The 21419-nt window shown below is 35.0% G+C and overlaps 7 protein-coding genes across 8 annotated transcripts in view; 1 reads left to right on the forward strand and 6 right to left on the reverse strand.

Moving 5' to 3' along the window:
* Positions 1–447: 447 nt before the first annotated feature.
* On the reverse strand, positions 448–3386 carry LOC102584360 (uncharacterized). The gene is made up of 2 exons (XM_006362854.2): positions 1151–3386; positions 448–541 (listed from the first exon to the last, which is right to left on the reverse strand). Exons 1-2 carry the CDS (start codon positions 1498–1500, stop codon positions 487–489), a joined length of 405 nt encoding a protein of 134 aa, XP_006362916.1. The 5' UTR covers positions 1501–3386; the 3' UTR covers positions 448–486.
* LOC102583166 (probable gluconokinase) lies at positions 1424–14100 on the forward strand. Of its 2 annotated transcripts, none has more exons than XM_006362851.2 (5): positions 1424–1509; positions 12820–12937; positions 13038–13080; positions 13411–13490; positions 13592–14100. In XM_006362851.2, the coding sequence occupies exons 2-5, from the start codon at positions 12871–12873 to the stop codon at positions 13993–13995; spliced, it is 594 nt and encodes a 197-aa protein (XP_006362913.1). In that variant the 5' UTR covers positions 1424–1509; positions 12820–12870; the 3' UTR covers positions 13996–14100. The 2 variants fall into 2 exon arrangements, with proteins under 2 accessions (XP_006362913.1, XP_006362912.1); XM_006362850.2 differs by lacking the exon at positions 1424–1509 and adding an exon at positions 11663–11880.
* Positions 3478–5545, reverse strand: LOC102584040 (60S ribosomal protein L8). Its single transcript, XM_006362853.2, has 2 exons — positions 5000–5545; positions 3478–3952 (listed from the first exon to the last, which is right to left on the reverse strand). Exons 1-2 carry the CDS (start codon positions 5437–5439, stop codon positions 3610–3612), a joined length of 783 nt encoding a protein of 260 aa, XP_006362915.1. The 5' UTR covers positions 5440–5545; the 3' UTR covers positions 3478–3609.
* LOC107058001 (uncharacterized) lies at positions 6968–7564 on the reverse strand. The gene has a single exon (XM_015303215.1). The coding sequence runs from the start codon at positions 7562–7564 to the stop codon at positions 6968–6970; it is 597 nt and encodes a 198-aa protein (XP_015158701.1).
* Positions 9426–11218, reverse strand: LOC102583694 (uncharacterized). Its single transcript, XM_006362852.2, has 2 exons — positions 10619–11218; positions 9426–9869 (listed from the first exon to the last, which is right to left on the reverse strand). Exons 1-2 carry the CDS (start codon positions 11061–11063, stop codon positions 9817–9819), a joined length of 498 nt encoding a protein of 165 aa, XP_006362914.1. The 5' UTR covers positions 11064–11218; the 3' UTR covers positions 9426–9816.
* A 36-nt stretch (positions 14101–14136) lies between the features above and the next one.
* LOC102582830 (indole-3-acetic acid-amido synthetase GH3.6-like) lies at positions 14137–17204 on the reverse strand. The gene is made up of 3 exons (XM_006362849.2): positions 16035–17204; positions 14984–15912; positions 14137–14878 (listed from the first exon to the last, which is right to left on the reverse strand). Exons 1-3 carry the CDS (start codon positions 16367–16369, stop codon positions 14292–14294), a joined length of 1851 nt encoding a protein of 616 aa, XP_006362911.1. The 5' UTR covers positions 16370–17204; the 3' UTR covers positions 14137–14291.
* A 2780-nt stretch (positions 17205–19984) lies between these two features.
* LOC102600106 (indole-3-acetic acid-amido synthetase GH3.6-like) overlaps positions 19985–21419 on the reverse strand; it is a gene marked incomplete at its 3' end in the record, with an annotated part of 4863 nt that continues 3428 nt past the window's right edge. The window contains exons 3-4 of the mRNA XM_015303216.1: positions 20463–20736; positions 19985–20361 (exon numbers count right to left, since the gene is read on the reverse strand). Coding sequence (XP_015158702.1) covers positions 19985–20361; positions 20463–20736 — 651 coding nt within the window. The remainder of the gene's footprint in view (positions 20362–20462; positions 20737–21419) is intronic.

Here is a 21419-nt window from a genome sequence, read left to right on the forward strand (position 1 = left end):
TGTTGCGATACTAAACTTTCATGAGGACCTATTACCTCCCTAGACTATTTAATATCGTATTTTAAACATATATATTTGTCCACGTGGACATAAAAAATAATGCAAAATTATAAATAGTAATGTGTCCACGTGGGCACATATATACCTTTAAAATACACTATTAAATAGTTCAGGGGGTAAAAAATACGGTATTAAATAGTCTAGGGAGATTATAGGTTCTCATGAAAGTTTAGTATCGCAACAACAAATTCGATCAAAGTCGAGGTATTTTTCAAACCCTTATCCCTAAGGTTTATATATAACTAATATAGCTTTGGAGTATCTTTTTCTTCTTCAAATATTTACATTCTTAGTATTAATACAGAGTGATTTCTATTAAAGAAAAAGAAAAAAAAACTTTACACCATAATATTATATAAGAATTTTAATTAAAATGAAATTTTACAATAACAAAGAGAGCCGGAGGTGGATTAATTAGTCCAAATATCAAATCAAGAAAGGGGCTGGAATCATTGCAGCAAGGCAAGCTATCCTGGAGAACCTAAAATGAAAAAGTCAACAACATGAAAATTAGAAAAATCATCGAACTTTACTGATTCGACTAATTTATGATATTTATCCAAGATAAGATGAACAGGAGAAAACCGCAATACATCTCCTTCATCATTCTCCTTTGGGGGTGATTAATTAGGTTAAAGAAAAATACGATAGAAGATCATTGGTCCGATGCATTAAGTGAAATTAATTCTCGGAGAGTGATGAATTAAAAGAATAAAGTGATCTTTGTCATGATGTTTAGAGATCAAACGCGAAAAAATGGGGTTGAGGGTAGCTCAGTTGGTAAGTTTTCGATATTCTATTGTTGAGGTGAAAAGTTCAAACTCCATCAATAGCGTAGCATCTCCTTCTCCTCTCGTAACTTAAATTGTACACGTATGAGCTTTGCGACATGCAAACTAAGCCAAATATTTAAATAAAGAAGGATAAAGAAATGTGCACATTATTCCGAGTTTCAATAGTTGTTGCTAGGCACATTGATCAGCTCTAGACGAATTTCTTGATTATAAAATTAAAAAAAAAAATGTTGACTATTCATATATCAAATACGTTCTATTCTGTATAAAATAATTTCAATCAACTTCCTCTGTACCTGGATTTACGATTACGATGATGAGGGAGTTGATTGACAGGCCGCGAAGCATCTACCGCGGCCTTCTTCTTCAAATTCCTGCCGGAATTAGCTACCACCATTCTCGGCGGTAGAACATGATCTGCATCTTCCGATATGGAGTAAAGAGACGGTTTCCATTCAGGGAATGAACCAGCTGATCTCGCCGATCCTCTTCTCCTCCGTCGCCTCCTTTTATACATAATAATGTTGTTAATATCGGACGATGCTACAGAAGCTGTAGGTACAAGGATCTCCTCTTCCTCTTCAGTGCGATGTGCACGTTTTGATGAACAGCCACAACACGATACAAGTTCAACGAAAAACTTCATATTTACCAGGTATGTATGTGTATATAAACTTAGAAATAATGATTGCGCGTAAGGTGTTTGATAAAATGTCGAAGATAAATTGTGCTAAAGTCGTTTGATAAAATGTGTGTGATGGATTGCACAGAAGATGTTTGATAAAATGTACATGATAGAATGCCCGAAAGGTGTTTGATAAAATGCGTCTGAGATTGCCAAAGAAAATGCCTATGATAGATTGAATGATAGGTGTTTGATAAAATGTGTATGATAGATTGCCCGGAAAGTGTTTGATAAAATGCGTATAATAGATTATCCCGGAAAGGTGTTTGATAAAATGTCTTATGATAGATTGTCGGAGAAGTGTTTGATAAAATGCGTATGATAGATTTTTGGAAAAGTGTTTGATAAAATGTCTTATGATAGATTGCGGGGAAGATATATATACTTGATAAAATGTGTATGATAGATTGTTGGAGAAGTGTTTGATAAAACGAGTATAATAGATTAGCTCGGAAAGGTGTTTGATAAAATGTCTTATGATAGATTGCAGGAAAGATATATACACTTGATAAAATTGTGTATGATAGATTGCCGGAAAAGTGTTTGATAAAATGTGTAAGATAGAAGTAAATGTGTGTATTTTTCTTTCTTACTTTCGATAGATCTCTTTGTTTACGTCTCTTTTCCCCCCTCCGACTCTCTTTGTACAACGCGCTCTCTTCTCTTTCTCTTTCTCTCTATGTTTGGATTTGGGAAATGTTTGTGTTAGTTTGGCTCAAATGGTTTTGCGAGAAGTGTGGAGACATTATAAACAAAGATGGTTGGTGAGTTTCCTACTATTAGAGCCAAATATTATTAATTGTGGTGTAAAATTATTGGCTTAATACATAGCTTACCGTGTTGCTTGGACTCATCAAAAAGGTCAATGTATGTTGGATCCTTGACGAGCAATGCACTTTGGAGGATCCAACACGGGTGCGGGGCTAACATTTTTTTAAGAGTTTGAACAACATTGCCCTCGATACACGTCACTTAAATATTCACTTGTGTCTCTTTTGTGTGTCATGTAGTAATAAAATGGAGTTTTTAGACATAGTTTTGACACACGTTAGCGTGTAAGAGAGATTTCGCTACAAATTCGCAGATAAATTATGCATTATTTACGAATTACTTGCATTATTATCGTAATAATTTTTTTAGAGGTGGTATATGTTTTGTGGTCTATTGCTAATATTTTTAGTTATATGATTAAATCATTCTTTTTGTTAGAGATACGTAAATAAAATATATGAGATTTTTAACCGACTAAAAAGAAAAATATGGTGATTTCTAGTGTTTGTTCTAATGAGAGATAACAAACATCCAATGAAATAGCTGAGATGTGCCCAAGTTGACCTTAATACCGCTATTGGAACAAAGGAAAAAAAAATTAAATGTAATTATAACATTAAATCTAATTAAATATAAACTTTACCGGCCAACAGAAAGTCAAGAAAGCTAATTAATTATTAATTAATAAAAGTGCAAGATAATAATTTATATTTGAGTAAGTGGATGTCCATTATTATCACCAATAAATCCGAAAGAAACATGGCTAATTATTTTCATCTACAAAATATTGTTTATGCTTAAATGTTCATATAAAGAAACCTGCGTTGCTTGCACATTAGACAATAAATAAATTCACTTGTTTAAATAAGTTCAAAGTAATTACAAGGCTGAATGAATAAGTAAATATATAAATAAGAAACATAGATGGAATGTGTTTATTTGAGGAAATTTGATTGATTCTGAATTAAAAAATTCACAATACAAGGAGGTAAACCCGTTCCCCCGATACATCCCAGCTCACGAGGTCTAAAAAGAATAGTGTACACAAATCATACCCCTACCTCATGAAAGGTAGAGAAGTTGTTTCCGAAAAACTAGAGTAAAGTCACAGTCCAAGAATAAAGCACATGAGGGGAATAGGTAATAAAATGCACCAAACAAGGATCATGAAAACAAAACTTACTAAACATCCCAACAAAATTTAGCATGTTATAACTTCACTACAAAATGGTTTTTAACTGAATACTCAAAAATTGATCAGGATAAAATAACAAGATAGAAAAGTAACAAGTGAATGGCTTAAGCCTTGTCAGCCTTGGCAGCACTAGCAGCAGCTTGACCACGAAGACGACCAGTCCTCCTTGCAGCAATAAGACCAACCTTTTGTCCAGGAGGTGCATCACGACGGACTGTACTGGCATGACCAATGTGTTGATGGTTACCACCACCATGGGGATGCTCCACAGGATTCATAGCAACACCACGAACCTTAGGCCAGCAGTTCCTCTTCACACGATACTTATGGTAAGCATTACCAGCTTTAAGCATTGGTTTCTCAGTTCGTCCTCCACCAGCAACCTGACCAATCATAGCACGACATCCACTGGGCACAATCTTTTTGGCACCTGATGGGAGCTTAACCCTGTAGAGAGTTCAAATTTGATTAATCACATTCCATAACATCTGAAATACTTCTAACAGACAGTATGGCCGTAGTATAACCACATTCCGTAAAACTAACATCTGTTAGAAATAATAGATAAAGACATAGGATGTAGCATGACAACAAAAACTGTCATTGCAGCAATCACAATGATCTAACTAATATAAGTGTTTACGAACTAACTAGTCACAGAACACAACACCTATAAGGTTAGTATATCACTATTAAACATATTACAAAGTACATTCTTTTCCAGATAAAGCATCATACACATACAATATCAGGTTTCACAATACACTTCCGAGTCTTTCTTCACCCTCACTACAATGCACCCTCAATGACAAACTTACAAACTAGTTTAACACAATGGATATTATTTGGAAAAAATAAAAAGAAGACCCTTCTCGCATAACCAAGCTTCATTTATAGGACAAGATAATCTGATACAGTTAACCTCCTTCCCCGACTCCAACTGCACGGACTTCACATTACACTAGTCTATCCACATATTGAGTAATAACACAACATTGGATCAGATAACTCAGGATAGCAACACGACTTCAACGAACCATATCTTCGTCAAATTACACTAGCAAAGTACTCTTAAGCAGATACATATTTCAAAGGCGATATTACCGAAAAATACTGGTCAAAACTGAACCATTTCCCCCCACTAGTTTCACTTAACCATCATCTTGACTCAGCGACTATATCCAGTAATCAAACCATCAATTAATCATATAAATAGAAGCATTTTTCAAGTCAATTAATCAACCAACTACACCATATCAATCGAGTGTCGTAGCCACATACAGTGAAGGGTAGCCAGTATATAGGTCAAATTATATTTTAGTATGTACAGATTAAATATTCAACACCCGCAACGGAATTTCTAGCTTCGCCACTGTATCAATCCTAAACTAGTGAGGTTAGCTAAAAGAATCATTTTTTTCAATCATACTAACAAAAGCATCTATAAGGGGTTTAAGAATATAAAATTGAAACAAAACGAGTAATAATATATACCTAGTGGTACCATTATCAGGATTGTGACTGATAACAATGGCGTAATCACCAGAACACCTAGCAAAAACACCACGGTCACCAACTTTATGCTCAACGTTACAAACAACAGCTCCTTCGGGAATAGATCTAAGCGGCAACACATTACCAACCATAAGAGTAGCTTTTTTCCCACAATACACAAACTGTCCAGTGTACATCCCTTCAGCGGCAACGAACAGCTCCTTCTGATGCTTGTACCTGAAAGGATGACGGAATGTCACGCGTGCAAGTGGTGCACCCCTCCCTGGATCGTGAATCACCTCTGTGATTACTCCTTTCAGGTATCCATTTCTCTCGCCGAAATCGAGGGTACGGAATCGGGCCGGACCTTTCCGGTGGTGGGTATGGGATTTGAAAACCGACCCAGCTCCCTTACGTTGTGCTCTGATAACACGACCCATTTCGCCGGTTTCTCTCTCTTCTCTCTCTCTACACTCTCTCGCCGGAGGGGTTTTGAGGAGAGTGATAGGAAGAAGATGATATACTAGGGTTTTTAGAGGGTAATGTGTTGCCCTAGTTATGATTTGGGCTTAAGAAATTTGGTCCAAGAATGATTTTGAGCCCATATAGGGATATCATGGCCCAATATTAGTTTCCACTTTGATAAGGAGCAAGTGGACCGATAGTCGATTTAGGGGTGTGCACTATTCGGGTTAAACCCAACAACCAAATCAAATCAAATCGAATTTTTATTTGGATTGGTTTTTTGGATTGGTTTTGGATTAATAAATTACTTTGTTTGGTTTTTTGGTTTGGTTTCAGATTTAAAAAAATAAAAATCGAAAGAACCAAATTTCTCTCTCTCTCTATCTATATATATATATATATATATATATACATATGTTTAGGTTTAGAATTAAGTTGGAGTTAATCTACTTTTGTCCCTTTTTGGTTATTGCCTTTCACGATGATTATGTTTATATTTTAAGGGATTCAATATTATTACTTTGGTTATGTTATTAATTATTGACATAACCAAATAACCAAACCGAAAAAAGCAGACCTGAATAGAGGAAAATCAAACCAAACCAAATTTATTTTGGATCAAATTGGGTTACACTTTTACAAAACCAAAAATCGAAAAATCCAAATCGAATAGTGCAAAACCAAACAAAAAAACCGAATGCACACCCCTAAGTCGATTTGAGGATCGTTATTTAAGTCATAGCCGAAGTATATAACTCTTTGTAAGTTTAACTGTTTTAGAATCAAGTTCAAGACTCACGGGGGAATATTTAATCGTTATTTAAGTCATAGCTAAAGTATATAACTTTTTGTAAGTTTAGCCGTTTTAGAATCAAGTTCAAGACTTACGGGAATGAAGTTAAAATTTATTCATGTCTGAAGTTGTATATGAGTCTGAAGTTTGACAAATTAATTGTGTAAGCAATTTTTCAACATTTTTGTTTGTAGTTTTGTTGGCTTGACAGGTTAAAACTTTTGATTCAAACTTGTATCTTGGTAAGTTTTATAGAGTGCTTATTTAGACCAATTATGTTTTAAGGAGTAGAGTGTTGGTTAATCAAGAATTCACACGTTCAAACGATGAGAGTAGCGTAAATAAAAATGCTTAGATGGATGTGTGGACACAGTGGCGGATCCAGGATTTAGAGTTCGGGGGTGCCAAATAAACTTATCGATTAAATTAATTTTATATTTGATTAAATTATTCGCCTTTTCGATATATGTCATAAATCAATCAATAAAATATACATAATAAGATATTACAAATCCACACTCCACACTAAAAGCATGAAGTTAACAAATTTAAAACTTTCAATAATATTACTATTTACTAATATTATAAATATTCAACATTCATTTACAATTGTCCTCGACGAGTTTTCATATTCTGAAAACGATCGATAATGACATCATTACTAACATTTATAAATACATCACGCTCTATGTAACACACTAGACAATCATTTAAATATTGATTACCAATACTATTCCGCACTTCATTTTTATGTGCTTAATTGACGAAAATGCTCTCTCCACAGTTGCCGTAGCAACAGGTAAAATCAAAGTCAACTTTACAAGTAAATAAACAAGTGAATAAGTCTCCGCGAGATTTGCTTCAACCAATGCCTTCGCCAAATCATGAATTCCTTGCAAGTTGGAGAACTTGGGATTACCACTTCGCATATGAATAATGAAAGTATCGAGTTGATAGCTCAAATCTCTAATTTTTCCATCATCAAACTCACTTGGATAACACTTTGCTAAAGTCATGATTTTACCTTTGTCAAAATTAGAGAAAGAATTGACCGGATTCAAGCTACCCATCCCAAGAAGCAAATCACCACTCACTACATCAAAACGGTCATTAAGTTCTTGAAGTTGCACATCAATGACAGCAAAAAAGACTTCAACACGCAAGTGGTGCGCATAACTAACACCCGAAGACTTACGTTTTGACTTTCCGGGAAAATAAGACTCATCCAACTTGGGAATCAAGATATCATGCACATCACAAAATGAGGAAACATCATCCAACAAAGATTCCCATCCATTTTCCCTCATATCTTGCAATCTTTTCTTTGTAATATTAAGAAACTCCACGACATTAACAATATCTTGATCTTTTTTTTTTGTAAAATCTTACTCAACTCATTTGACATTGCCAACACTTTCAACATCAAGTGAAGCACAAAAATAAATTTAAATGTTTTAATCTTTGTTAAAAGATACTCCGCTTGATTTCTATCACTTGATGTGGACCCTTCAAGTTCAATCACTTCAAGAACATGAACAATAGATGAGAAAATAACAATAAAGTTATCTAAAGTTTTGAAATGTGATCCCCAACGAGTAATGTAATTAATTTAATTTAAGTCAATAACAATTATAAAATAAAATAAAATAATGTGCCAGCTGTTTTCCTTTAAAACAAAAGGGGCTTGGAGCCTTTTTTTCACTTAAAAAACGTCTTCAGCAATTTTTCAAAAAAATAGGTTCAAATGGGATTCGAACCCGCAACCTCAACCTTCTAAAGTTGCCCTCCTACCATGGCACCACAAGCCTATTTTGTTCTGTGGGTGGCACACTTTATATTTATATAAATATTATGTATATATACCTATGTATATATAGAGTTTCCGTCGAAGTTCGGGGGTGGCGTGGCACCCCCACTGCCCTTCATAGGTCCGCCCCTGTGTGGACATACTAGAAGAGATATGAGGATACATGACAATGTGGGAATGACCTTTGTGGTGGACTAGATGTAAAAATGAGACTGAGATGGTTCGAACATGTAAAAAGGAGAAGTACAAATGTCCTAATGAGGAGGTACTAGAGATTGATATGTTTAAGGAGAGGTAATGGACATTCTAGAAGAGATACGAGGATACATGGCAATATGGGAATGACTCGTGGTGGATAAGAGATAGAAAATGAAACTGAGATAATTCAAACACGTGAAAAGGAAGAATACAAATGTCCTAGTGAGGAGGTACAAGAGATTGATAGTGATATGTTTAAGAAGAGGTAGACCGAACAAATAATATTGAGAGGTGAATAGACATGATATGACACATTTTCAACTTACTGAGGACATTACACTTGATAAGAGAGTGTAAAGGTCAAAGATTATGATAGAAAATTAGTAGGCAGTTGTACGTTTTATCTATGTTATGTGGGAGAGCTCACGCTGGTTTAGAACACTTTACTTCGTTCCTCTTATCAGTCTCATTATATGTGTAAGTGTTATCGTATTCCTTAATTATACAACTGTTGTTTCTTTTACTCGGTTATTCCTACTATTTTGATGTCATTACTTTTCTCTTCTCTTAATTATATATTTTTACTCTTGTATTTTTAAATCTATAAACATTTTTTCTTGAACTGAAGATCTTATAAAAAATAACTTCTCTATTTTACTCAAGATATAAATAAAATTTATGTACACTCCATTTTTAAAATCTCACTCATGAAATTAGATAGGTAGTTATTGAAGTACCTTAGTTCAAAGATAAGACTAAAAACAATACAATGTGAGAGGGTCCAACCATATAATAAGTTGGTCCAATAAAAATTGAATGTAATCATCAACTACTTCCATAAAAGGCGTGTAGGTCCTTATGGTCCCATGTACCCATTGTTTGTAGTGCCATAGGTTTTAATAATCCATTAGTACTAATCTAGTGGTTGACAATATACCGTGTATGGTGAAATAGTTGGAATCTTTCTATCTTTAATTAAATATCTGAAGTTTGAACCGGAAAAACAAAAAACTTATTATTGGTGAGCATTTTACCCCCTAAGTTAGTCTATTTATTCGATGTAAATTCAAATTAATTAGGTCGGTAAATTTCAAATTGACTATAGATAAGAAAGATTATTAAGAGAGTTAGGATCTTAATAGATCCTTTGCTTTGGAGTTATCTAATCAATCTATAAAAGATCCAAACAACCAAATAAACAAAAGATATACAAAGTTAATACTTGGAAGATTAGCATATATCTCCATCTAATCAACACTAGATCTTATATTCCCAAATTCTCTACAACCTTCCATCTAAATAGAGACTCTTATCCTACAATTTCAAGAAACTAATATGTAACTAATACACTATCAAAAAGTTATAGTGGCGTGTTAAGTACTCCATCATTTTTAACCAAAAATTTCGAGCATGAGTCATGATATGAAGTCTGTCTTTGGAAGGAAACATTTTACCCTCGTAATGAAATTTTCTTCAAAACAGATACCAAACATCGGACGAGAAACACAACTACTATTATTATAAGTAAATATCTAAGTCACAAGACAACATTTTCTATCTTTGTGCTTCAAATCTCTGTCCTGTTTCAGTTTTCTTTTTCTGAATTCCTGTAAATTCAACAAAATGCAGTGTAATGTTCAGTCTGTAGCATAAAAAAGACACAAAATTGACTAGCCAATTGGACTTAAAAAAGACTCGAAATAAGTGACAATAGTATTATTTCACGTGAATAAACAATAGTTCACATGAGATGAAATCAGTTTGTACTTGTATAAGAATTTTTTTCACTTATAGAGGATCGGAATTTAAACTTGATGTGTTTAACATTATCATTGTACAGTACAATGATAATAGTAGAAATAGTGCCCACCGACTATTTTTTGGACACGTAAGTGAAAGATAAATATTATTTCGAAGTTTCAAATTCTACAGGTGAAATTCCTCGACAACGTGTTGGAGTTTCACATATGAAATTCGATACTTCATAATAGTGATTATTTTTCAATTACAGAAGTGGTAATAATTTTTGTGAATTTACCATATAAATTTGAGTTCAAATTAAAATTCTAGACCAACCACAATTGAAATTACGTAAAAAATCCCGACTCATAAAGGAGAAAATAAGTTGAGGGCATTTGAAGCATTGTCCAATATAAAAAAAATACTAGGTTCAATCAAACTCATAGAACATAAGATCACATCGGTTTTTAACTATCATCATAACTAGACAGTTGACTCATTATAGCAAGTTACATGTCAGACTCAACTATTTTCAATAACAACTACATCTCATTCCCAAACAGGTCGGATTCGACTATAACCACAAGAATAGAGTAAAGGGAGGAAGAATTTTTACCATTTGGATTACAATGTGGTGGATCTTCAAAAAGTGAAAGTGAAAGTTGTTTATGAGCTAATCCAATATCAAAAAGTATAATCCCAGAATTAAGATCATCAACAATAATTCCTTTAACAGGTAGCCACACAAATAATTCTTCTTGTAAAAATCCTTGAACACCATTAAGGCTACCATAAGTAAGATTAGCTTTTAAATAACTCTCATAAAAGGCTATTGTATCAAACTTAGTCAAACAAGGCCCATCTAAATAAACTTCAAGAAGCCCATTAGTTGATGAGTAATTGTAAGATTTTACTTCTTTTGGAAGAAGACCATATGGTAAGCCTTTGGATTTTAGAAGATCATGAATGGACATAGTTGAAGAATGTGATAAAGAGATGAACAACAAGAAGAAAATGAGTAAAATAAGTTGAAATTGATGATAATATTGAAGAAAAGCCATGAATGATGGAAATGATGAGAGAGAAAGAAAAAGAGAGAGAGAGAGAGAGAAAGTGTTTTGTATTTTTTGGTTTGATATCTTTTATGGTGTTAGATATTTCATCATGAAATTTTTAATACTAGAAAAAAATATAACTATCCCAAACTTTTATATTTTATAAAATATCTATCATATATAGTTTGTATTGTTTTTATTTGAGCTTGCTTTCCGTGTTCACTTTCAATTACAACTAGTAATAGTAGATTTTTTAATACAAATTAATGATATTTTTCTTTTATTTTTTTTGTTCTTTTTTTTGTTCTTTTTTTTAGATTCATATTAGTTATGTTCACTATTATGGCTTTTCACGGAATATGTTTATTATGAAATGATAATATAAACTTCTATCGTTTTTAGAACTTATGAGTATATGTCATATTTTTTCATAAAGTAAAATATTTTCCTCAAATACTATGACCTAAGTTTAAGTGCCTATCTAGACACCAAAAATTGAAAACATCAATTTAAAGAAGATATTTATATATTATGTTTTTTTAAACTTTGTATTTAATTAAATTAAGACACTTTATTTATAACATCGAAAATATTAAGCCTTTTCGTGAAATTTAACAAAAGAGATTGCTCGAACAGTAAACACCGTTTAAGGTTGGTGGGTTCCAATTGGATTTAAGTAGTAGGCCCAAGTTAGATAGAAAGGGGACCCAAAAATACCAATTTATTTCATATTTCTTCTGTATTCGCCGGCGAAGACGTGATCTTGCTTTTCTCCTTTTCCGGCGAACTAATCTCCGTTCATTTTACCGGCGAAATTCAGTTTGTAAGTTAGTTTACACGAGTTATGGATTTTGTTTAAATCCAATTTTTATGATTAATTTTATAATTTTATCAAGTTAAAATGCATCATTATCGGGTTATCATGTTAACAAATTTTCTGGCAATTTTTTTAATCGGTAAAATTAAGACCATAAAAGATGGAACTTTGATGATTTCATTGATTATTGAAGTTGAAACAATTGAAATTTTGGCAAAGCTAGAATCTTTGATCCATAGTTTCTTGTCCTTAGATTTCTTTTACTATATGTTGATTCCTTGTAGCTCGATAATCGTATTATTTTGTTACTGTGTTCTGTTTTTGTTATTATGTGTTGCCTATTAGGTAGGGTAAGGTCTGCTTACACTCTACCGTCTCTAGCCTCATTTTGTGGGATTACACGGGCTAAGTTGTTGTTGCTAGTAGCTTTGAACTGCACCAGGTAGAAAATCAAAGTTTGGGTACTGAAAATCGACCGGTTTTGGTGATCAATTAAGTGGGTTTAGAACTATGAGGTCTTAGGATTCGTAGAGTTATTCGACATTGTCTGAGGTGTGGACAAGTTGGTCCGGACTCCACGGTTATTGATTAAAAAACATTTATTGCATATATTTTCTTGTTTCAACCTTCATCAAGAAGGTGTTTGTGACTAAGATAAACATTTGTTGCATATATAGTGGGAGTACAATGCATGGAATTCTTAGTGTGGAGAAGAGTTTTTGTCTTTTTTACCGAGTTTGTTTCTACTATCACAACCTGTTGGCTTGAAAGCATGCTGCTTTTATTCTCCTTTTGTTTCTTAAAAAGATCAGATTCAAGATGTTCTTGAGAGCTTTGATTTCAACATGCTGTTATTAGTACATCATTTTCGTGGCAATTTTGAGAAAGCTAGAGCTTAACTGGATCTTAATTCTTGATGTACTGCTGATATTTCCTGTGTTTTAGGATCAGAGAGATGCACTAAACCTTGTAATATCTGAAGGGGTTAATCATCTAATGCTTTCAACATCAAGCACTTGCAATTGTGCCATAAGTTTTCCGAAAATGGCATCTGACTACAAAGGTTTGTATTCACCTTCCATCTTGTTCTTCTTTCTTCTTTCATTTGTTATGAATGATATGATGAAACTTTTTCCTCTTGCATGTAATGTCTTACCTCACAGGAAAAGCTATTGTACTTATGGGTGTCAGCGGAGCTGGAAAATCGTAAGGTTTCAAGTTACTTACTAATTTGGTTTAACCAAAAAAATTGTATAGGTCATTGATCAGTTTCTAACTGCTTGTATAGTTAAACTAGATCTTAACAAAGAACTTAACATTATAGAAGCAAAAATATCTTGTTACTTGGCAAGGAAAAATGACTTGAATCACTGTAATGCAATACATGATAGTCAATGGTTTACTCTTCCTAGGAGACCTTTTCTTAAAAAAAAAACTTGAAGCTTATATGAACATGCTATTCCTATTTGATACGTCTCTGTGGTTCAATTTTCAAGTTCCAAATTTTTTAAGTAATTCTTATGCATGCTGGCTCAGAACAATTGGTGAGATGCTTGGAAGAGCTGTTCATGGCTGCTTTCTTGATGCGGATGATTATCACTCAGAGCCTAACAAAGGTAAGGACTATGATCATGACTTTTTAATTAAAATCATGGCTGATCAATGAGAGCATATTCCCAAGGGGTGCATTTATTGACGATTTGCTTGATCAAAACAGAGAAGATGAAGAATGGGATACCTCTTTCCGAGGAAGATCGTGTTCCATGGCTTGAAGCATTGCGGAATACACTGAGAAGAGGATTAGTTGACAATGAAACACTGGTTCTTGCTTGCTCAGCTCTGCAAAAGCGGTACAGGGAAATCCTTAGATCTGCAGACCCAAATTATGAACCATGTTCTTATGCAAGTATTGTTAAATTCGTGTTGTTGGATGTTGGGGCTGAAGTGCTTGCCGCTCGGCTGGTCAAGAGAGCAGCTGAGGGAAAGCATTTCATGCCTGCAAAGCTCTTGCAGACCCAACTGGATTTACTTCAGATTGATGAAGCAGAAGGGATACTTAAGGTTGATGCTACTATGGATCCTGACACCATATTGAAAACCATACAAACTTATGTCATCTGATGACAAGTCCACAAGAGATGGATTAAATTGAAATTGATGATGAATTATTTTAAAGAAAACTTTGTGATAAACAGAATTTTTATTGTAATATATATTTTCATTGCATTTTTGACAGCAAGACATACATCTGAAGAACAAAGCTAAGAAAAATTAGATGAAACAAAGTAACGATGTTTCTCATTCAAGAGTGTTGTGACTATAGCAAAAGCAAAGAGACGATGACACAAAATAAGATCAATAAAGAGAAGCTAAGTCTTTGTTATAATTCTTGTGGTCTGAAACACCAAACTAGCCATTCAATTCATGTTGTTCCATTGCTTGTTACCAGGAACCCAGTTTGGACACGTGGGACTGAAGTGTCTGGACATGACTCTCGAATTCAATAGCTCAACAAGGGGTGCAAATTTCACACATCGGGGTGTCTTGTATTGGTCAAGGGAAGCACCTAAGCTAACACAGTAATCCATGAGCTTGTCAAAAGTCCCAATTTCCACTATCCTGATTTCCAGAGGCCCAATGGATTTGTCAGAGGCACGCCCCTGGCGGTAGACGCTATTTAGAGATTCTTCAATGGTGAGGCAACAATCTTCAAAGACAGAAGGAGGAATTTGGGTAGAGCCATTCACATTGAGCTCCCAGAATAGGACATAGTGGCCTGGAATGGTGGCGCTATCGGCATAGCTGGTGTACTCGGTTACATTTGTATCAAATGGTATCAGATTGTGCCCTGCAGTTTTTACTGCATTTTGTAGCTCAGCTTCATCAGTCTTGTCGGAATCAATGCTCAAGATTACATTTTCCCGACATACGAAGTAGAATTGAGGTGCATTGTTCTTGTATCCAGCAACTCGAAGCACATCACCCACTCTGTATCTATAGAGTCCTGAAATGGCACAAATCCAAGCAAAATAATCATTAGCAGACATGTTGAACCGACAAATTGTAAAAAAGAAACGAGTCGAGCATTTTGTTTGGCATTTGAAAGTACCTGAATATGTGGTAACAACAAGCTCGTACTCCTGGCCAATCTGGACATCAATCAAATCAACTAATTGATTTTGTTCTTTCTCATTAAGCAGCTTAGACTTGGAGATAGAATTAATGACTCCATTGTCTCTGTGAATTGGTGCGAACTCAAAATAGCACATGGTGGGAATAAGGGTGTAAGAGACTTCACTGGGCTTACAAAAGGGGTTCAAGTTGATTCCAAAGTAGCATTCTGAGGAACCATACATGGTAGAGACAAGAGGGAGGCCATTGCTGTAATAATCAAGGGTAGGTATATACTGTGACATGCTTCCGGTTACAACAACAGCCACATACTTTGTGTTTGGCCACAACCTAGCGATGATCCCTTGCCATGAATCTCTACTGCATTCAGCCTCGATGAAATCAGCTAACTCTGGGTCAGGTTTGAGGATTTTCATCACCGACTCTCTCACTGACTGATCTGTAATTTGGGTGTTAAGGGTTCCCATTCGAATATCGTTACAAAGTAGAGACCAGTGCTTTTCTAGGAACCGGATGGCACGGATGAAGCTGGATGCAAAGGGTGAGCCAACGCTGATGACTTCTTTGCATTGGTAGAGACCACAAAGCATTTGGGAGTACATGTTTTGGTAAGAGTCTGGGCAGAGAGTGGTTTCAGCTGGACTAGTGTAGTTTGCATAGGGGCTAAAACGGTTGTTGTTGAAATAAGGACTCTTGCACATACTTGTTAAAACAGGGCGAGCTGTTAATCCTCCTGGGGTCTTGGCTTCGGACTTTATGGACCAGAAATACATTCCTTTGCCCTTTTCCAAATCTGGAACAAATTGGCTTATCACAGACATCCCAAGGCCGCGAAGCTGAAATCTCTTCCCAATCTCTTCTGGAATTGTTGGCATCAATTTTCTCTCCCCTCCGGACGTCCCAGAACTGCACATAAAGATTGTGCTTCAGCTTAAATTAAAGATCTTAATGAGATACAGAGAATGTGAATTGTGTACTTTATAATAGTACACTATTGAGATGGAGATGCACATTTCGAAAGGACAAACCTTGTCAAGAATTCAGAGATGGGTTGGGAGCAGAAGATCGGAGATTTATCACCATTGGCTATACGGTTAATATCATGCTGAATATCTTTGTAGGTGATGACAGGCATGACTTTCTTGAACGTCTCTCTATCAGTGTGACCATTGAGATCATGGCGCTGCAAGTACTCAACATTGGCATTTCGAGAGAGGATTTCAGCAAGAACTCTCTTTTGGACCTCATCAACGTTGATCGTTACCTCTTCAATGAATTGAAGAGTCTTCTTGTTTTCCTCCACTATACTTCCCTCAGTGGCCTTCATCGGGCTCTTTGATGCCTCAGGTATGGTTCTTTCCATATTAATAAAGACGTGGCTGAGTAAAAAAAATTGTTACTAGGTGAACAAAATGTATATATAGAGGCATTTTGGGAGATTAAATCCCGATAGAGATGAGTGTATTGACTATAGGTTCAACTGAATCCAGTATTTACTCATAAATATATCAAGTCCGTCCTTTTTGAACTTCGTCTCTGATAGTACAAAAATATGTATCACTACATATACATTTTCTTTTTGATAATTGTGATCTGGCTCTGGATCAAAAGTAACCTAAAAATCTGTGCCCATAAGTCTCAAATATCTTGTTGTCTTTTTGTTTATTCTCAGGTACAACTGGATTCTGAAATGTGAACTATAAGTTAATTAATATAAAATTAATTTATTTAGCAGATTCGACTTCGTGATGCGATGTGCTCATACATCCACGCGTTGTGCTCTTACCAGTAGACTAATGCCTTAGGCATTAGAAGTATGTTATCATTTACAGAAAGTTTCTGTTTTTTTCTTCTTTCTGAAATGCTTTTTGAGCAGAGAAAGATAGAGGGATGAACCTATATTATCCACCAAGTTTCTAACCGTACGTCATTGACCCTCGAAATTTTTTCGATTATCAAAAAGAAAAGAAATGTACAAATTAACAAAGAATATAAAACAGCATGGCCAGATCATTACTGAATTGCAGAAAGTTGCAATAATAATAATAATAATATTTCCCATCCGTCTGACATGTTTTTTTAAAAAAATATACATGTTAAGTTATGACAAAAGATATGGTCAGACAATCATTTACATGTGTTTCATGTCATCATGTGTTTAACTTTATTTTTCCCCTTCAAATTTCATGTGGAACTTTTTTTTTTTTTCTAAACCTGGTGATCGGTACCAATATTGGGGTACCTATATTGGAGCTTGACAAAAACCAGATTCGCGATTTGCAGGCCCAATTTTTTGGGGTGGCGCTCCCAACAATTCCCTTCTAGGGATCAAACCCGAGACTTCTGATTTAACTTAAACTTCACATTTCACCTTAACGACAAATATTTATTAGACACACAAATTTTATCGCATGTTTCAGATAAAATATTATTTTGTTAATGGTAGCTAGTGTGGTGTATTAGTTGAGTGGGTTAACTGCTCTACAAGTTGTTAGTATTAGATTAGTGATGATTAGTTAAATGGTTAGTACAGCTATTGAAATCTCAGCTGTTAAGTTTTCTTCCTTGTATGTACCATTGCAAAGTCTGTTCAATTCAAAGAGAAAAAAAGGTTGGTAAATCTCTATACTTATTTCTTGGTTAAAGAACATATTTATATATTATGCTTTTCTTAAACTCTGTGTTCAATCAAATTAAGACACTTTTGTGAAACTTGACAAAAGAGATTGCTCGAATTGTAAGCACCGTCTTAAAATTGGTGGACTCTAATTGGATTTAAGTAGTAGGCCCAAGTTAGATAGAAACGGGACCCAAAAATACAAATTAATTTCATATTTCTTCTGTATTTGCTGGCGAAATACGTGATCTTGCTTTTCTCCTTTTCCGGCGAACTAATGTCTGTTCATTTTTCCGGCGAAATTAAGTTTGTAAGTTCCTTTTCACGAGTTATGGATTTTGTTTCAACTCTTTTTGCTAACTTTTCTGCATAAAGAAACCATTAAATTCAATTTTTACGATTAATTTAATGATTTTATCAAGTTAAAATGCATCATTATCTGTTTATCATGTTAACAAATTTTCTGACAATTTTTTTTATCGGAACAATTAAGACCATAAAAGATGGAACTTTCATGATTTCATTGATCATTGAAGTTGAAAGTTTGGCAAGGCTAGAATCTTTGAACCGTAGTTTCTTGTCCTTAGATTTCTTTTACTATATGTTGATTCCTTGTAGCTCGATAATCGTATTATTTATTACTATGTGCTGTTTTTGTATTATGTGTTGCCTCTTAGGTAGGGTAAGGTCTGCGTACACTCTACCGTCTCTAGCCTCACTTTGTGGGATTACACTAGGTATGTTGTTGTTGCTAGTAGCTTTTAACTGCACCAAGTAGAAAATTAAAGTTTGGGTACTGAAAATCGATCGGTTTTGGTGATCAATAAAGTGGGTTTAGAACTATGAGGTCTTAGGATTCATAGAGTTATTCGATATGTTTGAGGTGCGGACAAGTTGGTACGGACTCCACGGTTATTAATTAAAAAACATTTATTGCATATTTTTCTTGTTTCAACCTCCATCAAGAAGGTGTTTGTGACATTGTTGCATATATTGGTGGGAGTGCAATGCATGAAATCCTTAGTGTGGAGAAGGATTTTTGTCTTTTTCCGAGTTTGTTTCTACAATCTAAACTTGGTGGCATGAAAAGAATGCTACTTTTATTTTCCTTTTGTTTCCTAAAAATATCAGATTCAAAACATTCTTGACAACTATGATTTTGACTTGCTGATATTAGTACATCATTTTCGTGGCAATTTTGAGAAGGCTAGAGCTTAACTGAATCTTAATTCTTGATGTACTGCTGATATTTCCTGTGTTTTAGGATCTGAGAGATGCGCAGAACCTTGTCATATCTGAAGGGTTTAATCATCTAATCCTTTCGAATCAAGCACTTGCAATTGCATCGTAAGTTTTCCGAAAATGGCATCTGACTACAAAGGTTTGTGTTCACCTTCCATCTTGTTCTTCTTTCAATTGTTATGGATGATATGATGACATTTTTTCCTCTTGCATGTAATATCTTACCTCACAGGAAAAGCTGTTGTTTTTATGGGTGTAAGCGGAGCTGGAAAATCGTAAGGTTTCAAGTTACTTACTAATTTGGTTTAACCAAAAGAATTGTATAGGTCATTGATCAGTTTCTAACTGCTTGTATAGTCAAACTAGATCTTAACAAAGAATTTCAAGATTGTAGAAGCAAAGATATTGTTGGAATGTATGCGTCCACCTATGTAGATGGGACTAGGTCCTCAACACAGTTATAGTGATAAACAATAAAGAACAAATGCTGAAAGTAAAGATTGACAATCAATTTTACGTGGAAACTTCCTTGCTCAAGGGAGTAAAACCACGACCTGTTCTCAACAGGACTTTTCAAATTGCTTCCACTAATCTTCTTCAAGCAAAAGTAAAAGCCAGTTTACAAAATGAGATTAACCTGCTAATCTCCACACTAAGCAATACCTCCTATCACTTAGCTGAGCCAGAGCAGATACAACACTGCCCACTATACTAATCCTAACCGATTAATATAGCCTTTTAGAGTAAGAAACTAAGTTACCCTTAACCTAGTTCTTGCAATGATTCACACAAGTTTGAAACATTTCTTTCACAGATGAAACGAATCCTACAATATAAGAACTATTATAAGCAAAAAAAAACTACAGCTAGTACAGAAAGCAATAGAAACACTTCTATCAGGTCCCTTGCTATTTTTGAAGCTTGAAAATATCTCTCTTTGAATGAATGATAAATAATGTTGTTTGTTGTTTGATATAAACCATGAAGAATTATTATCCAATGTACAAACAATCTCGTCGCTTCTGATTGGTGAAGTACTCTGCAGCTTCACCAACTTTCTGACGCGGACAGCTTTACAGTTGTTCAACACTTTGACACTGGACGAGTATTCATACTCTGCAGAGGCCCAATGGATTTGTCAGAGGCACGCCCCTGGCGGTAGACGCTATTTAGAGATTCTTCAATGGTGAGGCAACAATCTTCAAAGACAGAAGGAGGAATTTGGGTAGAGCCATTCACATTGAGCTCCCAGAATAGGACATAGTGGTCTGGAATGGTGGCGGTATCGGCATAGCTGGTGTACTCGGCTACATTTGCATCAAATGGCATCAGATTGTGCACTGCATATTTTACTGCATTTTGTAGCTCAGCTTCATCAGTCTTGTCGGAATCAATGCTCAAGATTACATTTTCCCGACATACAAAGTAGAATTGAGGTGCATTGTTCTTGTATCCAGCAACTCGAAGCACATCACCCACCCTGTATCTATAGAGTCCTGAAATGGCATAAGTCCAAGCAAAATAATCATTAGCAGACATGTTGGACAGACAAATTGTAAAAAAGAAAGGAGAAGAGCATTTTGTTTGGCATAAGTACCTGAATATGTGGTAACAACAAGCTCGTACTCTTGTCCAATCTGGACGTCAACCAAATCGACTAATTGATTTTGTTGTTTCTCATTAAGCGACTTGGACATGGAGGTAGAATTGATTACTCCATTATCTCTGTGAATTGGTGCGAACTCAAAGTAACACATGGTGGGAATAAAGGTGTAAGAGATTTTGCTGGGCTTACAAAACGGGTTCAAGTTGATTGCAAAGGGGCATTCCGAGGAACCATACATGGGAGAGACAAGAGGGAGGCCATTGCTTGTCACACCCCAAAACCGGATGTGATGGCACGTGCCCAAACCCCACCGGACACGTCAGCCTAACACCCAAAACCCGATGATACATAATTTATAAACAAGAATAAGATAGAAAGATAAGCGGAAGTCTTTAAATAAACTCAACATAACCCCAGAATTGATTGTCACATGTACAAACCTCTAATACATAATTTGAATAAAATATACAAGTCTCATAGTAAAGTTCTAGAATAGAACAGAACAGTAAATATAGATAACTTGAGGGCACGTCTGGAATGAACCGCTACCTCTCAAGTAAGTCTGGAAGCTCTAATCTGAAGATGAGTAATAAGCCGGATCTGATAGAGCTGTCAACCTACACAACTGTGTAGAAGCAAGGGTGAGTACCAAAAGCAACAGGTACTCGCAAGTAACACAAAACTAAGCTAAACTAGCAGCTACAAACAACTCCTTTCAATCCCAACCGAACCACCGAAACTTCATTCTAACAGCGAACCAACAACCTATACTACACAATTCATAATCAACAGATATATCCAACAGTATCTCAACATCAACCTCATATCCTCATAGAAGAGCAAATAGATCATATATCACATGAAGAGGAGCAAGTAGGTAAAATCCACACACCACAGACAAAGATGAAGTCAAATGCGATGCAAATGCAATAATAATGTCATGTAGTC

This window comes from Solanum tuberosum, unplaced genomic scaffold (genome assembly GCF_000226075.1).
Source record: "Solanum tuberosum cultivar DM 1-3 516 R44 unplaced genomic scaffold, SolTub_3.0 scf00421, whole genome shotgun sequence".
Taxonomy (NCBI): domain Eukaryota; kingdom Viridiplantae; phylum Streptophyta; class Magnoliopsida; order Solanales; family Solanaceae; genus Solanum; species Solanum tuberosum.

Coding starts and splice junctions, on each gene's coding strand:
- LOC102583166 (XM_006362851.2), top strand. CDS start 12,871: ATGCTTTCAACATCAAGCACTTGCAATTGTGCCATAAGTTTTCCGAAA. Junction 12,938..13,037: donor AATGGCATCTGACTACAAAG/GTTTGTATTCAC, acceptor CTTACCTCACAG/GAAAAGCTATTGTACTTATG. Junction 13,081..13,410: donor GTCAGCGGAGCTGGAAAATC/GTAAGGTTTCAA, acceptor ATGCTGGCTCAG/AACAATTGGTGAGATGCTTG.
- LOC102584040 (XM_006362853.2), bottom strand. CDS start 5,439: ATGGGTCGTGTTATCAGAGCACAACGTAAGGGAGCTGGGTCGGTTTTC. Junction 3,953..4,999: donor CCTGATAATGGTACCACTAG/GTATATATTATT, acceptor AACTCTCTACAG/GGTTAAGCTCCCATCAGGTG.
- LOC102584360 (XM_006362854.2), bottom strand. CDS start 1,500: ATGAAGTTTTTCGTTGAACTTGTATCGTGTTGTGGCTGTTCATCAAAA. Junction 542..1,150: donor CATCGTAATCGTAAATCCAG/GTACAGAGGAAG, acceptor TTTTCATTTTAG/GTTCTCCAGGATAGCTTGCC.
- LOC102583694 (XM_006362852.2), bottom strand. CDS start 11,063: ATGGCTTTTCTTCAATATTATCATCAATTTCAACTTATTTTACTCATT. Junction 9,870..10,618: donor ACCACATTGTAATCCAAATG/GTAAAAATTCTT, acceptor TTGAATTTACAG/GAATTCAGAAAAAGAAAACT.
- LOC102582830 (XM_006362849.2), bottom strand. CDS start 16,369: ATGGAAAGAACCATACCTGAGGCATCAAAGAGCCCGATGAAGGCCACT. Junction 15,913..16,034: donor ATCTCTGAATTCTTGACAAG/GTTTGTCCTTTC, acceptor CTTTATGTGCAG/TTCTGGGACGTCCGGAGGGG. Junction 14,879..14,983: donor TGTTGTTACCACATATTCAG/GTACTTTCAAAT, acceptor GTGCCATTTCAG/GACTCTATAGATACAGAGTG.
- LOC107058001 (XM_015303215.1), bottom strand. CDS start 7,564: ATGAGGGAAAATGGATGGGAATCTTTGTTGGATGATGTTTCCTCATTT.